The sequence below is a fragment of the Euleptes europaea genome, chromosome 4 (genome assembly GCF_029931775.1).
Source record: "Euleptes europaea isolate rEulEur1 chromosome 4, rEulEur1.hap1, whole genome shotgun sequence".
Lineage (NCBI taxonomy): Eukaryota > Metazoa > Chordata > Lepidosauria > Squamata > Sphaerodactylidae > Euleptes > Euleptes europaea.
This window is the reverse complement of record NC_079315.1, coordinates 23,780,757-23,799,542: the sequence shown is the minus strand read 5'-3', so window position 1 is coordinate 23,799,542 and position 18,786 is coordinate 23,780,757. Positions and strand designations below refer to the sequence as shown.

Here is an 18,786-nt window from a genome sequence, read left to right as displayed (position 1 = left end):
AATCTTGGTGGCTCTCATTAAACACCAATGTAAATATGATTTTGACAAGGCAAAGCCCTTTCTCCTGGCTTCAGCGTCTTCCTTAAATTGTGCTGCAACCTGCCTAAAGTATCTAGGTGTGCTTAATAAGCACACTAACACAATAGCCACCAGGACCATGGATCTGTAGTTTGCAAACTAAGCACATGTAAGGGCTTTGTGCAGTTTAAACAAGACCCCAAGCCTGAACAAAGTCAGAAGCCACAAGGAAGCTCTTTTGCCTCATGTTCAAATGGGGCCTGAATTTTGCAGGGGGAGGGTCAAACTCTCCCTCCTGTCCCGTTGCCCCAAACCTTCCTACTTGCAGTCATCAACAGGAGGACATACATTACGGGGATCCCAAGGATATCTTTTAAATTTGTCAGGAAAAAGCAGCTGATCAGGAAGAGACCATTAGTCCTTAGGCAGTATGGCACAGCCCAATGTTGTCAGATCTGGGAGGCTATGAAGGGTCGATACTTGGATGGGAGACCACCAAGGAAGTCTCTGAAGAGGAAGGCAATGGCAAACCACCTTGGTTGCCACTTAAAGGCACTTACGTATGTACATTAGTCCTGAAACACTTTGAAGTTGACCATTTCTTTCCTAAAGTGTACAGCGATTCAATCTGATCATCTATAAATATATACTAATACACACACAGTGCATATACTCCTCCTCACCAACACTGGGTGGCTCAGCTGGTGACTTCACAAGGGAGTCTGCATGAACAGCACACAGATACTGATCAGACCATGGAGGATTCCTACAGTATATGCACCCTTACTTTGTCCCCACCCCCCAATCTATCATAATGGGCATTTTACAAGCTTGGTCTTTCTCCGCCTCACCCACAATCCATTAACATTTGCGCCCTGACCTGGATGGCCCAAGCTAATTCGACCTCGGAAGCTAAGCAGGGTCAGCCCTGGTTAGTACTTGGATGGGAGATCACCAAGGAAGTCCAGAGTTGCTAGACAGAGGAAGGCAATGACAAGCTCCTTCGGCATGCCTTGCATTGAAAACCCGCAGTGGTTCCAAAACTGTGCTCCATGGAGCACTTGGTGCTCCATGAAGAGATTAGGAAGAAAAATACTACTGTTGTTCGGTTTAGTATGTAGGTGCTAGGTGAAAATTAGTGCTCCGTGACTAATTTCTCTCCTGAAAAGAGCTCCATGACTCAAATAGTTTGTGAGCTGCTGACCTATGGGGTTGCCAGAAAATAGCTGTGACCCGATAGCACTTTCCACCACCATGAACATTTGTACAGGACTAATTCCAGTGTAGCATTACTTACAAAGAGAGTGCCCTGATATGTTTACCAAATGGCAATTGCATATTTGCCTTCTAGAATATTTTGTGCATCAACATCACCTCAAAAATGACATTTGACAGTCAAAATAAACAAATTTAGGAGTAGTTAGTTCCACAGCATGCAGCCCCATCTGTATGCAGGAGGCCTGGTTGCTTGACAAAAAGTATCCATAATTCAGCAGGTTTTCACAACGGCTTGGGCCATATGCAACGCTCCCAGACAAATTAAACTCTCTTAATGGATAAAAGTGTTGCTTAAGTGGGTTTGCAGTAAACAAAGGGGCAGGAAATTGCTCTGCTCGACTTGGTGCAGTTAATTAGACAATTGGGGGTATCAAAAGGAGTAAACACACAATGGAGAAGATTGAGTTGCCAGTCCTGAGCAGGCAGCGTCATGCTGTAATGTTCAGGTCTGAATTTTCCAAATATTGCCAATTCTGTGGCTGTTCCCCCCCTAAGCCTCAAGGGGCTTCTAATATCTGATATCAAAAGCAAAGAACTGTCACGGAACCAGAGAGCAGACTGGAAACAGATGAAAAGACCATCTCATCAAGATGGGGTCAGACTCCCTGATGCTGTTTTGACAGGCACACGGCACACATGTGGGGGAACTGTCACTCCTTCCGGCAGAAGGTGGCGGTGACATCCCCTGCAGGGCAACTGACAGCTGGGAATGGGGGAAGATGAGAAAGAGGCTATTTACAATCAGGTAAAAGGCACGAGGGAAGGGGTTACAAGAACACTGCCCCCCAGCGCTGCAGACTTGACCCAATTTGTTCTGCTTTTAACATCTGAAAACAACAACCCTCCCCCACCCGAAAATCTGATAACTGGCCTCCCAGAAAAAGACTGTTCCAGGTCTTTGTTCTGAATATCAGGCAGTGCCTGTTCCTTATTGCATGCTGTCAGTAGTTTTGATGAGTTAATGTTTGATCAGGTTTTGCTGTTAGCTAGCTGCTTTGGCGGCCCCAAAGGCAGCATTCAAATGACCAAAAAATAGAAAATATTGCAAACTGGTGGATGGCTGAAATACTAAAATCTGTGTCCTGCAGAGTCTGAGAAACTTTGCATGCACTAGTGACCTTCACAGTAAAAACATGAGAGCAACCAAACATACGAAGATCCAGCGTCTGTTGTTCCAGACAAGCACATTTATACTCCTTTCTGCTGTATATAGGACCTGGTTGCCACCATCCCTGCCAGTCTGACATTCACCATTGTACTTGGGGTGTCCAGGACTTGATCAATCAAATAGCTTCTAGTATCAGATGGGAACCCCCCCCTCTCCATCTTCCAGTTTGCAACCTAGAGGAAGCAATAGCCATAAAACCTTTTAAACACCATGTTAAGAAACCAAATTTATTTGTAAAACAGGACCTGTATATAAAAATGCTGCACAATCAAGTTATACAAAAATACAAAAAATTTGTTTCTGATTACAATTTCCAGTTGCAAATTCAAAGCATCTCTCTCTCTGTGTCCAGGGCTTCTTCTAGAAAGCAGGGAATACAACAAGCTTAAAGAATCTGGCAAAGCAGTTGGTTTTGAGGTCAATGGAGGTGAGCTGAATCCAAGGTTCCCGAAGTCTTTGACTCCCGAAACAGAGGTGAGCTCCCATTTCTACGGAGCAGCCACTCCAGTGACCTGCCGCTTCCCTTACTGTGGAATCCTGCTTCTGTGGTTTTCAACCTGCCGAGCCCAGATTTTATTTCGTTGCTGTTGTCAAGTCGCAGCGACTTCAGCAAACGGCACCACAAAAAGTCCAGTGCTGTAGCAGTGCCACTGCACTTTCCCTTCTTCCCACGTATTAAGGCTCCTCTTAATTTCTCCTCCTAAATATTCTTACAGTAACATGTAATATATACATTAAAAGAGACTTAAAGCAGTGCTCTAGTTTAAGCCTAGACTCTGCCTTGTTCCTGCTAACACACGCACGCGTTCAAACTGGGATTCATGTCGACAGACAGAATGAATTGTCATGGCATTTATTTGTTTTGGTTAAATGAGGTGGGTGGGATTGAAGTGTTAGCAGGAACATGGGCTAATTTAGTTTGCAAGCCTTAAAATGTACTTCCGTGACTGGTTTTCTGTGACTGATAAAGGATTCTTCTTTCTTATTATGTATTACTTGTCCTGAATTTTATTGCAAGTAGTCTGAAACAAGTAGGATGTCAGATGATTTATAAAAATGAAACTCAAAGCATTTAGTTACACAGCAAAGACCACCAGTTAATGATTACAGAATGCTAGGTTTCCTTCAGCAGCAATTTTAAAGGTCTCATCTTTTCCAAGGAAGCACATAATCAAAACAGCCATTTTTTTATATATATGGCCATTCAGCTCTACTGCGCATCTCAACACATTTTTTTGCAACTGTTTAGCTAAGCTTATCTAGAACAGCAGCTTTCCCCCAAAAAAGATTCTCTTAAGGAGTGATCCAACCACTGAGGCATTACTTTTTCTCTCTCCATGTTTGCATTTAGTGCAATAAAGTTTAAAAATTCTGCTCTGAAATATTTAACTTTACATTAACAAAAATAGTTTTCTTAAAAAAATTGTAACAAAAAGGAATATATCGCATAAACAGATCGTGAAATTATTCTCTGCAATTACACTAGAAGCATTTACCATTACAATAAGCCAAACAATGGGAATATTAGCATTCATTGTGTAGTAAGTTTCAGGAAAGGAGAAAGGAATTGAACAAGTAATATGGACACGTTCTTGTTGTTAGATAAATGATAATTACTCACCAGTAATAAAGTTATACAGGAGGCCTCCGAGCAATCACCTTAATAGCCTGTCAAACTTTGGAAACTTCTAGAAAGCAATGCCTATCAAACAGGCCTTTACCATTCTGATCTATGTGAATGACCTGTGAAAACAGGTGTGTGATGAAGGTGCCCCATCTGGTAGCCTCAAACCTCAAAATCCCTTAAATGGGACATTTGGACTAAAGCATCTTAAGTTAATGGGGCTAAGTTAATTTAAGTAGTCTTTCTGGGTGTTACCTTGGCTCACGGGCAGAACATCTGCTTTGTGTGAAGAAGCTCCCAGGTTCACTCTCCAGTGAAAAGGATCTGATCTATGGCTTGGTCCACATGAACAGCAGATGCAATGGTTAAAAATTTGCTCCTGGACTATACCACTTTAGGTGGGTAAGTACATGACTGAATGCTCCCCATGTGTCTAAAAAACAAAAGTCCCTGAACACTGAAAACCAGACGTCAGAGAGGAGTTCGAGCCCAGCCTCCTCCCTAACCAGTGTTCTAGGTTGTCCAGAAAACTTTGAATTGGAACCATTTCCAATGCCCTTAATAATGTTGTCTGATTTATCACATTTTTTACTTATATTTCATAAATAAAAAAAAAATCTAAGGAACCCGTGTACTCTTCCTACACCCTTGACACTGAGAGACACTGTCCTTCAGTGTTACTACTCTGAAGATGCCTGCCACAGTTGCTGGCGAAACGTCAGGAAAGAAAATTCCAAGACCACGGTTACACAGCCCGGATAACCTACAAGAACCAATGAACTCTGACCGTGAAAGCCTTCGACAATATTTTGAACCCGTGTTTGTTTTATGTCCGAATAGCAATAAAAAAGCTGGACTGAAACACTGGATGGGGGGGCATCAACCAAATGTTGTTTAAATGTTACATTCAAACAAACTCTGATCTTGATGTGAAAATGATTTTTGTTGTAATAATATTTGCAAAAATTTAAAGCCATTATAGCATAGTCCCTTACATGTTTTAAAAAAGAAGAAAAAAAGCCAAAGGCACTAAAAACTACAGACACACTAATTTTAGCTCACCTAAAGAACTGCATATGATACGGCATGTATGGGGCTGTGTCAACTTATCTATTCCAACAGTTCCCCTTTCTAGGAATTTGGCATGTCTTGAATTCTGTTTGGGCTCTGGCCTCCTTGTATTGTATCATCTGCTGCTAAGTGAGACCGTGGTCCAGGCTAGCCTGATCTCATCAGATCTCAGAAGCTAAGCAGGGTCAGGCTTGGTTAGTAATGGGATGGGAGACCACCAAGGAATGCCAGAGTTGTTGTGCAGAGGAAGGCAATGGCAGACTACCTCTGTTAGTCTCTTGCCTTGAGAACCCTAAGGTAACTCTCTCTTTATACAGCTTAATTCTTCAGCAGTTGGAAAGAAGAATAATTGGTTTTTATATGCTGACTTTCTCTACAGCTTAAGAAAGAATCAAACTGGCTTACAATCACCTTCCTTTCCCCTCCCCACAACAGACACCCTATGAGGTAGGTGGGGTTGAGAGAGTGTGACTAGCCCAAGGTCACCCAGCTGGCTTCATGTGGAGGAGAAGGGAAACCAACCCGGTTCACCAGATTAGCATCCGCCATTCATGTGGAGGAGTGGGGAATCAAACCCGGTTCTCCATGAAGGGACCGAACCAGTAAGGGACACAAATATTGCTTTCTGGAAGCCTCTGAAGTGTTCATGTGGCATTCAGATATACCATGAGCACGAATGCACAGAAGCCACTTTTAACAACTATTTTAGATGCTAAGGTGGTGATATTTCAAAATGACATTTACCTGCTCTTTCCCATTGGACTCCACTTATTACTGAATATAGAATTAACACATAACCAAGGAAAGGTTCCAACAGTAAAGAAAAACACAAATGACTTACAGTACTTAATTTTTTTTGTATAGCTGTACAGTTTCTCACTCTACTCCCAGCATCTTTCCATGTAGTCATGGATGAACAGTGATGGAATATATCTAAGGCTGAACTTTAGAAGCCTGCTATTCAGCTATTTCTTTGAAGGATTTGCGTAGTTCAAAAAGAACAACAATGTGCAAAGGACAATATTGAACATGAGGGGACAAAGAAAGTAGCTTAGGGGAAAAGTTGCATATAAAACTCATCCTCTCATATGCCTATAGCACATCCTTCATAGGTTTGGGGGCTCTCTCAATATCTAAATACCTGAGGAGTTGGTTAGTGTTTTTTTTTTTTAATGCATTAGGTATACATTGTCTAATGTATTAATGAGAAAAATTTGGATATGTAGAACTTGCTGGATTCTATTAGCATCCCATAGCCAAAAAAAAGGGGGGAGGGAGCAATATCCAAAATGATTAATGTATTTTTCATTTAATTTCTTAAAAAAACACATGAAGGACTTTTTCTCCCAGAACAGTCATTATCCATTAAGTTTTAAAGAGTTATGCTCATTAAAAATAACCACGAGGGGAAGATACTTGACCCACTTATGCATTTCAAATCTCCATCCGTACATGACTCTTCTTAAATATTATGGAATCCTCCTCCAAATTATAAAGTCTCAATTGGATTAACAATCATAACATTGCCACGAACCACAATGATTAGTTTTAAAATGGAACAATGATAAAAGTTGCTTGTAAAAGCCACCCGTATGAAAAGAGTACATGTTTCACAAAAATAATCATTAAAAAAGTATTAAATCCCTGTTCCTTTTCTCTGATTTTGGCTGCTTTTTAAATAATATATATATAGATATATATATAGATAAGATAGATATTGTTTTGGAATGTCAATGATTTCCATAATGGCTGACTAGTTTCAAGATGAACTTGCTCCAGAGGCCTAGAAAACAAAAGTCATAAATAAAATTAGAAACACATTATAAAGAATATTAATATTTATAGACTGACAGGCATAACAAACAGCACAATACAAATTTTGCAAATCTTTTTTTAAAAGCCGACATATGTAAAGAGGCACTTTTTAAGAGCTAAGTGGTTCATATGCATGTCTGTTCTGAAGCCAAATGAAAGCCAGGATCCAAAGACCTTCTCTGTGCATGCCTAAAGGACTGGTCGGTGAGATTTTTGATATTTTTTCCCCTTTGGACAGGAGATACTTGTGTTATAATCTGTTTTGGAAAGTCACCTCCGGGCACCAGACAGAATCTTCAGACTAGGGCTTGTAGTTGTCTTGTTAATCAAAGTCTGTATTAACTGTGGTTTGTGACAACTGAATTCACAAACCAACTAGTTAAGTAGTTCTGCCCCTTTGGGCTGCTTGGTCACAGAAATGGTAGCAGAGACAGGGTGTTCTCCCTTCTGGGAGAAGGAGAGGTGACAAGAAGCAGACAAACCAACATTTGTGCACAAACTGAGATATATTACTTCAGTCTTTCAATGGCACAAACTATGATTTAAACAATTCGGATGCAGGAAGGCATCCTGGGTTCGAGTGTGACACACTGTCCGCTTCACCAGCATCATTCATAACATCCTATCCCTTGGTGAAAAAAATTCACCAGTCCTCTACACTCCAGTTTTCTGATAAGGTACAAATGCATGGGAATAATGTTTGCAAAACTTCAAAGTAAGTCACAAATAGAGGAATAGGTGACATGTATGCCACGGTAATTTATCACTTTTGTGCTTTGTTCATCACAATGAGTATCACATGCCTGAACAAGGTATTATTTAGCACTCAAGTCAGACTGCTGGAGAAACTGCCAGGAGTCAAGACAGCAATACACACTAACAAAGCACATAAAACTGAAGGGCTGTGAAACCATAATCAGCCTGGTTCCATGCAAAGTCTGTTTATGCTGTACAGAGGCAGCTGCAGAAAGCCTATATTTTCAACTGCTATGGGGTGGATTTGGATTACAAAGATACCCCCCCCCACACACCGGTGCTTTTCCCCCTTGTTGCATGATGACTATCAATTTTGACTATGCTGACCGGAAAATCTGTTCTTGGCAGGCCTGATATGGTATTACTGTTTTGTTGTTGATGGTGTTTGTTAAAGCCAGGGTAAAAACTAAGGTTAGATCCTAACAATTTTTCCACTGGAGGAAGAGGAGAAAGGTTCTCCTTTTGATCACTGAAAAGATTGTACTGCGAATCCTTGTGGACAAAAAGCCAAGAAGGATTGGGGCTGCAGTGAGGAAGAGAACTGGGTGAGATTGAGTGGAAAAGCTGACAGGATCCATCTCCTAGATTTTACCATGCTGGGGAAACCTGATCAGTCCTACTTTACCATTATCAAAGCTGTGTCATTACTGCATGAAATCACACAGAGTTAAGCTGTTGTTTCAAACTACGATCCTCAGGTCCACCCAGAGAAATTCCGAATAGGACAGGCACATAAGCAGTGTCTTCTGCATCAGGCCAATGATCCATCTAGTTAACCACTGTTCCCCACTCTGGTCAGCCAGATATTCCTCCCAAAACTCACAGGGGTATGACAATGATAGCCATTCTCTATTGTTTATCCCTCAACCCCAAGAAGTCTGCAGCCTCTATTCAAAGATGACCTATTAATTATTAACAGACTTTGACAGACATATCCATGAAATTATTTAATACTAAACCACCTCTTCTAGTGGTTGTTATACCATTCTACACCAATGTGTTTAATTAAACATTAAATAGATCAGCATTGCCTTTGTCTGGAACCTTCTGCCAAATGACTTTATTGGATAGCCAATTCCTAGTGTTCTGAGAGAGAATCGCTCTATTCACTCTGCCCATATTATTGATAAGCTTTACAATCATGGGTGCTGATGTTACCCTCTCTTTTGAGTATTGATTAGTGGTTGCCCTAGAATACTACCTGATTGGTTCATTTCTCCAGACAGGTCAATCACATACAAGCACTTATCTGTTATATCGTTAACATTTCTATGCTTATTCAGCTAGCAGCTAGCTTTCCCTCCCCAGCTCCTCAATATCATGAACCTTCAGATGCTACCTTGTTAAAATCATTCTAAAGATCTAATGGAAGCATATTATCCAAACAGGCTCTCATTAATACTGGAAGTCAGGACAAGTTCAGCTTCCGTGTAATTTGTAACATAATTTGTTAGTTGTTGTTCTAAACTGAACATGTATATATATATATATATTGGCTTTAAGAGCTAATTAACACATGCATTACTTCACTTTGGCCCCTTTCAAACAGCCTTCATAATCCGTTTTAGCTGCCGGTTACTAACAGATATTCTGTGCCATTTCAGACACAACCATTTTGGCTCCCGCCTGTTAACAGATTTTATTAACCTTTTCAAAGCTGCTTGTGCCCATTCGCAAAGTGAGGTTGAGCTGTTTTTTGGGAAAAACACTTTCTTCCATTTTCAGGTGTTCTTTCCATTTCTGAATCACTGTAGTGTGGTGTTTAAAATGTCTGCGGCACCTCAGAAAGAGCTGCCTTCCCCCCACACCCTTTTTTGCAGCGCATTCTATCTTGGCTTTTCTTTTTTAACGTTCTAATTTTTGTGCGATAGTGCTAGACCAGTATAGCAATTCAGTCCTATATTGCCAGCATTCAGATGCAGCTGGCAATATAGCATTGAACTGCTATATAGCTCTAGCACTATAGCACAAAAATTAGAATGTTAAAAAAAAAGCCAAAATAGGGTGGGGAAGAAGCAGAGTGGTTTGAAATGAGCAGAGTGCTTCAGATACAGCTCACAAATGGATTTAAAAATGATGTCTGAAACCTTGTCCTCATGTTGCTTCACATGGAATCAGGCTAGCAATGGATAACAACCAGCTTAAAACCACAATGTGAAACAGGCCTTTTGTCTCTTGCCATTTCCCATCTGTCATCACTTGATGACTCCAGGACTAAACTGTTCAGAAGTTGTCACAGGTGATGCAAAAGTTCCCTTTGTGATGGTTCATTCACACATGCATGTCACCACTTGTTGTCATCAAGTGACAAAGGTGCACGCATTACCTGCCCCTATGTCAAAAGGTGAGGAACTGCTGTCCTGTGGGAAACCAACGCCACATTTTAAGATTGCGGGAGGTGGTGGTGGAGAACAGGAACATATATACAAGTTGCAGCTTCAGTAACACCATGAAATAAAAATATCTCATTTTCTTATATTGATTCCTGGCCTTCCCTTGTCTCCAGGAATTTGAAGAGTTATTAAATTGCATATTAAAAATAAAGCACAGAAATGCCTGAAACTGAGGGAGCTCAAATTACACCCTTGTCTGGTAGACACAATTTTAAGACACAAAAAGAATAATTGCAGAGACAGCAAACCACAAACAGAACTGGTAGCACGTTGAAAGGAGTAATTGTATTCACTTCCTCAGTGGCCAGTAGAGGGGAGACTTGGGAATTATCAATTAAGTTTCAAAAACAGGCTGAAACAAAACTAAATTAAACAGGAAAGTGATGTGGGCTAGAGCAGGGATGTTGAACTCAATTGTTATGAGGGCCAGATATGACATAAATGTCATTGGTCAGGCCTGGCCGGGCCATGCCTCGCCAGCCCAGATCGGGGTGGGTGGCGGTGGCTGCCTCGTGGGCCGGATAAGAGCTCTCATGGGGCCTGATCTGGCCTCTGGGCCTTATGTTTGACACCCTGGGGCTAAAGACTCTCTCAAGCACTGCTGAACTGTCCCAACCAGACTGAGCAGGTAATCCACTTGCAGCAGCGTACAGAGGAGTTTACTAACATGCTGTCAAAGACTCATATTCGCCACTTCTGTGTGGCGGGCTATAACTTCTACATGCAGCAATTGTGTCATCCACAAATAACCTAGCATTAGTTCACATTTACTGCTCTTTTGCTGAGAAATGTGTCACGCCCTGAAGCATGCCTGCCACAACACCACAGTGAAAGAGATCACAGAAAGATACTTCTGGGCACTTGGTTACTCATGTCTGATATTTTAAGTCCTTCCAGATGTTGTTTTTCCTTGTTATGTATACAGCTGCTAGGAGATTGTGAGTATTAAATAGCTACACCAATGAGGTTCTCCAAGGTTACAAAAAACACAGTAGAAGAATGGAGGGTACAGTTCCTTTCAGCTTACTTTTATGGGAGAAGGTCTCAGGTGTGACAAAAACGCTGCCATCCAGGTGATAGGCAAGCTCACAAACAGAAAAAGCAGAATATCCTGAGTGACACAAGCAACAAAGACTTCTCCTGAAGAAGCACAGTCAGTGAGGACAGAGAGGGAGAGGAAGTACAGGTGAAACTCTTGGAAGACATCCACCACCTCCTCCCTTGGACCTACCATCGGTTTGAGCTCTCTGCCGTCAGCACCGCCTCCCCTGCCTTCTTTCATTGCTTTCCTGCTGTTCTGCACAAACTCCTGCAAGACAAGTGGGGAGAAAAGTCCTCCGTCACAGGCAACCTCTGGGACACATTAATGTGGTAGCTGAAAGGCTGAGGCAGCAACCCTAAATGCTCTTCCTAGGGATTAAGTCAGTGGGACTTATTTAAAGGAAAACATGCTTAGGATAGCAGTATTAATCACAAAGAACCTGGTTTGCATTTTGCCTCCGCTTTGGATTCAACCGCTGGTCTTAAGAAAGCAAGCTGTCTCTTGGTGGGAAGCTGCAATGAGGGTAGTGACCCATCTTACAGGGCTGTTCTGAATCACATTGTACAGTGAAAGCGCCACAGAAACATTATCATCACTATTGGTGCCACTGCCAAATGTATTCTGAGAAACCACCTCCTGTTTATACGTCCCTGATTAAAACTCCCCTAGTTTGCTCACAGAGTCATCCCCAGGTGATCAAATCCTTAGGTGAAATAGCAGAAAGTAACCCTCTAAGGATGGCAATTCTTAAACTCTAATCTTGGTCCTACGTGCTGCCCTCAGCGCACTAGAATCAAGACAAAAACTGGAAAGCTAGAGATCCCCTTGAGATTTCATGACATGATGAGAAGGCCGCCCTGCTTCTTTTGAAAAGCTGGAATGGAAGAGTGACTTGCCTTTTTAGCAGTGCAAACAGCCACAGCGAAATCTGAGAAAAACCCCCGGTCTGAGTGCACGGTCTCCCTCCCATGTTTTCATGGTTCTCAGCCACAGAAGCCAACAATTTAGATTAATTCATTTATTTCAGTCAGTCAGCCTTCATTTCGATATGAAATCAGCTGACTTATATATATGATGCCATTTATGGAGTAGGATTGCCAGTCTCAGTTTGTCGTTTGCGCATCCCAATCGCCTGGAGACAAAAGTTGGCTACCTGGATGGTTATCTCCCGGGAAGAAATTCATTTATTTAAAACATTTATTAGCCGCCTTCCTTCCTTCTAGGGCTCAAGGTGGCTTACAATGTAGATAAAATACATAAAATAAAATACATAATTTGGAAGCTTTCGAGCATCTTCCCATATGCTGTCTAACACAAGAAAATGGCTGCCAGAACACTCACAAGCAAACAGGAACTGCAGTCTTCACTGTAAACAAGTACGGCTGCTATGAGTTTTTTAAATATAACTCATGATTTCCTGGATTCGGACACTGCATAGGGAAAAGAAAGTTTTTGTTTTTTTACTTACCATGAGCACCTTATCCATATAGAACTCCTTCCCAGGACTGCCATCGTTATATTTAGTATCGATGGCAAAACATAAGAAGAGGACATCCACGACCATTTCATAAATGGACAGGAAGCAGTGAGCGACCAGGAACGCAAACAAGCAGACAATGACGAGCGGCAGCCACACAGTGTAGTCCCGTTGGTAGTTCAGCAGCATGATCCCTGCCAGGCCCGTGCTGCACACGATTAGGACCTAGCGAGCAAAGACAGCGGACTCAGCTGAAGGCCTCCTCAATCCCCAGGATTCAGCCACTCAGAAATGGGGAACGCCAGAATAAGTTGCTCAAACAGACAACTCTCTCCATCAGGTATTTAATCAGACAACCGTTTCAACTGAACTGACTTATGCGTTATGTGGTGCCCACAGCTGCAGATTTGGCTCAGAAAAGGGATGATTTAACACAACAGGCATCACAAAAACTCTAGAAGAGCTGATTAAATATATAACAGAAGTTAGAGTCACAGTAGCAGCAAAATGGAAATCAGATGAATGCCTAGATATAGAAGACTGGAAGAGTACCGTATTTTTCGCTCCATAGGACGCACCGCTCCATAAGACGCACCTAGTTTTTAGAGGAGGAAAACAAGAAAAAATCTTGTTTTCCTCCTCTAAAAACCTGTCTTATGGGACGGAGCGAGCCAGCGTTCTCCGCCCCGACGGCCAGCTGGGAGGCGGGCGGGGTGCACAGAGCCGGCTGGGCGTGCTGGAACGGGGCGCACAGAGCCGGCTCGCGTCATTCCAGCGTGCCCAGCCGGCTCTGTGCACACATTCGCTCCGTAAGACGCACAGACATTTCCCCTCACTTTTGAGGAGGAAAAAAGTGCGTCTTATGGAGCGAAAAATAAGGTAAATTAGCAGAGTATGCGGTGATGGCAGAACTGACAAACTTTGTGAACAGAAGGCCAATTAAAGAACTTCAGGATAAATGGAAACTCTATTGTATATATCCTTCTCAAAACTTGGGTTGCGAGGGAAGATGTGATCTGAGGGATTTATAGAATAAGTAAGATTATTGTATAATGTTAAGAAATTATAAATAAGAAAAAATAAATAAAAGGCAGTTCATGATTATATAATTGAACATAAACTGATACTACATTTGTATTGCTATAGTTTATTAAGAAATTAACAGGTAGTAATTTGGGTTTATTAATGATGCTAAAGATGCTAGCTATGACACTAAAGATGGTAATTATCAAATATTTTGATTTAAACATGTGAGATCAATTTTATGGATAGTAGTAATTTCAGTGTAATTCATTTTGACTGTTTTTCTATATTCTGTATTTTATTCATATTTTTGTATTTGGTGTGTTTTTGTATCTTTTGTATTGATTAGTATAATATATTATAAAAAACACTGGTTTAGAACAGTTGGCAAAATACTTCTCTACACAACGAGTCATCAAAATGTGGAATATATTGCCAGAATATGCTGTAGAGATGGCCACAAACATAGACAGCTTTAAAAGGGGATTACACAGGTTCATGGAGGACAAGTCTCTCTGTGGCTACTAGCCATGGTGACTAAAGGGAACCTCCTCACATTCAGAGGCAGGATACCTCTGAAGTCCAGTGACAGGAGGAAGCATCAGGGGAAACCTCTATGCCATGTTGTTAGCCCTCCACAGCAACTGGTTAGCAATTGTGTGAGATGGGATGCTGGATTATCATTTCATTTTATTTGCAGTCATAGACCATCAAAAATTGAATTTACATAACTGAATAATATAGAGTAAAACAAGTACAAAATACAATTAAAATATAAATGCTATCGCTCCATTATTTTATCTTTTAAAGAAAGATAAAGAAGGGGGCATTGGCTTGGGGGAGGAGGAAGGAAGGAAGGAAGGAAGGAAGGAAGGAAGGAAGGAAGGAAGGAAGGAAGGAAGGAAGGAAGGAAGGAAGGAAGGAAGGAAGGAAGGAAGGAAGGAAGGAAGGAAGGAAGGAAGGAAGGAAGGAAGGAAGGAAGGAAGGAAGGAAGGAAGGAAGGAAGGAAGGAAGGAAGGAAGGAAGAGCAAAAAGGGGGACAGCCTGAGGGAGGGGGAAACAAAGAGGGGGGGAGATTGGGGGGGAAAGCAAGGGGAAGATTGAGAAAGGGTAGAGGGAAGAAAGGGGGACATTGTCTGAGAAGGGCTCAGGTGAGAGGGGGCAGACTGACCTACAATGGGTGATGGAGAGAAGGTGGGTAAGAGAGGATTGCTAAAGAAGGGGATGGGGTAGACAGAGAGAAGCTGGTAGTTTTATGAAAAAAAGCATTTCCAATGGATTTTAAAGTATGAATCTGCTTTTTACAAGCAACACAGGTAAAAACAGATCCCTTATCCTGCTTCAATCTATATGCTGGCGGCTATAAACTACAAAGCAGAGCTGGGTTGATAGTTACACGCTGCTGCCCTGACATTAAGAGGAAGCTTTCTGCAGCACTAGTTTTGGCACATATCACTGTGTTATTTTTGGCCATCTGCAGAACATGTCACCCATCCCCCCACCAGACCTTCATGGTACATGTCAAATCCATTCAAAGCAAACCTCAGTATGCGCTCCAATTCCTCCTAAGGCCATTAGATCTAATTATTCGCTCACTCCTACTGCAACTTATTGATTTGTTTATTTGTGGGCTTACGAAGTCTCCGCTTGGAAGTTCAGCTAGACGCAGTGTGAATTAATGCACAGTGAGCAGAATGAAAATGAATTGTAACTGGGCCCACAAAGCCGTAAAGTGGTTTTGGATATGTTTGATGACTGATATGCAGAGCCAGTGTGATGTAGCGGTTGGAGTGTTGGACTAAGATCTGGGAGACTCGGGTTTGAGTCTCCACTCTGCCGTGGAATCAGTCTAAACATTGGTCCAGTCACACAGCCTAACCTACTTCAACAGGCTGCTGTGAGGATAACACTGAGGACGGGAGAATGATGTAAACCGCTTTGGGTCTCCACCGGGAGAGAAAAGGCACGTACAAGTGCACACACAGGAAGATAAAATGTGAGCACAAACTCATGCTTCACTCACTGATTACCCATTAGAAAGATTAATATGAAATTATTAGACATTTCAGAAACAAAAGATGTGTTTGGGGGGAGGTGATGGAGGTGAAACCCAAAATCATAAGCATTTAAGTATATATATAAATGACAGGTCCTTTTCATTCCTCAGAATGACCGGCTACTACATCCTTACACTCCACGGTCCTGACCAGATCCACCTAGTCATGTCAACTGAAAGAGCTGAGTTCACTCAACCCCTGGCTTCTGTTTACAGGCTAAAGTGGAACATAAGGAGTAGGTTTGTAAGCATGCCATGTTTCTGCAGGTAAACAATTCCGTTTCCTAAGAATCTCTGCTTTCAATTAAAGGTAGGGGAGCATATTTTTAGCCATTATGTTAATCTGAAATCTCAGAGACCAGAACAGTGGCTGAATAAGACTGTCACTAGTCAATGGACAAAATCCAGTACCTGGTCTAGGACCCTCCTTGCCCCTTCCCCATGATTAACAGAATCAGAACAAATCATGAAGAAATTATGCAAGTTTGCTCAACTCAGTTTTGGGATTTTTAGTTTTTTAAAGAACTGAGTACACCCCAACACGGGTTACATGTAAAGCAAAGAATGATATCTGAAGAGAGCTCCCAATGCTTTTGACTCAAGCCTACCTTCCCTAGAAATAGCATGAAGTCTCCCACTGTGTTTATGGCAGCCACACGCAAAGCATTCTCCACTAGTATCACAAAGGCATCCTTTGCTGAGGTGCAGAAGTTGGTGCTGTTGATAGCTGTGGCTGTGTATGCATTCTGGAAAGAGAAGAACAAAACATACTTTTGTTCTCTTCTGCTCAAACCCCACAGCTAAAAGACCTTCCCACATTTGTCAAAATGAAAAACAGATTCCTCTACTTTACCACAGCACAAACAGCGCAGTCTTGTGCAAGTTTGATAAACAGACCAAAAGGGCATTCTGGATGAAACAGGCAACATAATTTCATGTCTGGCCCTTGCATAGATAGAACACAATGCATCAGGTGTTTCACTGAACTGTCCCCAAAGCACACCCGTTTCTGTCTGCACATTTTCAGCTCTCTGCACATACCTACCCTAATGCTGTCTGCCCATACCAGCTCTCTACTGCTGGAGGGGACACTGCCTAGACCACTAGTGCAGGAAACACATTCTTCCGGTATATTTGAAGATATGTACTGTGTATAAGGTAAGCATCTCTACTGAGAATACTTTATAAATATGTAGAAAAGAACAAAACTTACTAGATATCCAAAACTCAAATTACCTTCCAGCTTGGTATTTAGCAACGCAACGCCTGATGCAGTAGTCACATTTTGATGCATTTAACAGAAATTCAGGATTTGTTAAACAGCCTCATAAAAACTGTCTCCCCTCCAATGACTAACACAGCTCTGAATATCTAAAGTTTTCTATTTGACAGAACTTGAACCAATCCAACCAGGAAGGTGTTGCCCAGATGATGGTAGCTGTAGGATGCAAAAGTATATAATGTATACTGCCCTTAAATATGCTACGTATAAAGAAATAAATTACATAAAGAATCTGAACTTAAAAAAAACAAAAGCAAACAAACAATAAAACAGTACAGGCTTTTGATGGGGAAAAAAACAGAACTCTTTCTCTCACCTCAAGTGTCAACAGAGGATCAAGGGTATTCACAGGGAGTCCTCAAATCAGAATTGATGATCCACCAAACCAAACTGTTTGGCAGCTGCCAAGGTCTCAATAGATCTCTGCTGCACTGGCTGGGTCTGCAGAACCCGGGGAGCAGGCAACCACCTGGCATGCTGGCTTATTTGGCTGGGAGGGACCTGCATTTAACTTGATGAGGAGTCTCAGGAATGTATTCTTACTGAAAATGAACCAGTATTTCAAAACCCTACAAAAGGTCAGCTTGTGATTTTGCCTCGCAACATTGTAAGATTATCTCATTAGCTCCTGAAGTTCCTGAGAGCCAGCGTGGTGCAGTGGTTAAGAGCAGTGGTTTGGAGTGGTAGACTCTGATCTAGAGAACCAGATGTGATTCCCCACTCCTCCACATGAGCGGAGGAGGCTAATCTGGTAAACTCGATTTGTTTCCCCACTGCTACACATGAAGCCAACTGGGTGACCTTGGGCTAGCCACACTCTCTCAGCCTCACCTACCTGACAGGGTGTCTGTTGTGGGGAGGAGAAGGGAAGGTGATTGTAAGCCGGTTTGATTCTCCCTTAAGTGGTAGAGAATGTTGGCATATAAAAACCAACTCTTATTATTATTATAACTGGCAAAGTATCTTCCACTGCTGCTGGTAGTGTTACACGAAAAAAGTCCATCCAAATATTTGAATCTTCATCTGTGCAATGGAATGTGCACCTAGAAGCCATTAGCCCATGTCGGCAAGTTTTCCCTCACTCCAAATCAGAACTTTTTTATCATGCCATTTTTAACAGAGACACTTACTGAACATTAATAATGTTTTACATTAAAGGTAATGTCCACTGTCAGCATACGTAGGCTTCAGTTAATGCTAAGGTCACATTGTGTATTAACTCCATGCAAGATGATTCAAGAGGTCAATGGTAACAGGATTTCCCCAGTTAAGAAAAGAGCTCTATTACATGAGGTTGAATTAACATCCCGTGGATAAAATGGAAAGTAGTGGTATTAAGGCATTTTAACTATCCCGCGTTTCTGACAGTACAGTGTAAGACCTTACATGTTGGGTCCTGAACTTTTCTTTTTAACCCAAGAAGGACTGGAGGGATGGAGCACTTGACTAAGATAGAGTCAAGGAGGACATAGAGGAACACCATTATACAAGCCCACTCTAACGATCTGAGAATTAGAATGAGTAGCAACAAAAGGGGAAAAATCGGCAGAGGCAATACAACACTCGAAGGAAATCTTTACAAATGGGTATGGCTACTGTCAGCCCACAGCAATTCACAGCAGGTTTCTCTCAAAGAAATCAGTGCCAATTACAGATGCTCATTTTCTAAAATGTGTGGTGCTTAAATACAAAAAAAAAGCTACAAATTTCACTCTTGTTGCACTAAGTACACACTGTGATGGGCCTCTACTCAATCACAACGGGCCTATGCTCAATCAGTGCA

General features: G+C 41.8%; 1 protein-coding gene across 2 annotated transcripts in view; it reads right to left on the bottom strand.

Moving 5' to 3' along the window:
• Window positions 1–6,862: 6,862 nt before the first annotated feature.
• Window positions 6,863–18,786, bottom strand: part of SLC44A1 (solute carrier family 44 member 1) — a 121,894-nt gene continuing 109,970 nt past the window's right edge. Inside the window, exons 13-16 of one of the 2 annotated variants that reach the window (XM_056848540.1) lie at window positions 16,330–16,467; window positions 12,634–12,867; window positions 11,355–11,432; window positions 6,863–6,942 (exon numbers count right to left, since the gene is read on the bottom strand). In XM_056848540.1, the coding sequence (XP_056704518.1) occupies window positions 6,919–6,942; window positions 11,355–11,432; window positions 12,634–12,867; window positions 16,330–16,467 (474 nt within the window). In that variant the 3' untranslated portion in view covers window positions 6,863–6,918. Of the gene's footprint in view, window positions 6,943–11,141; window positions 11,433–12,633; window positions 12,868–16,329; window positions 16,468–18,786 lie in introns of those variants that run through there. The other variant, XM_056848539.1, reaches the window with a different exon arrangement.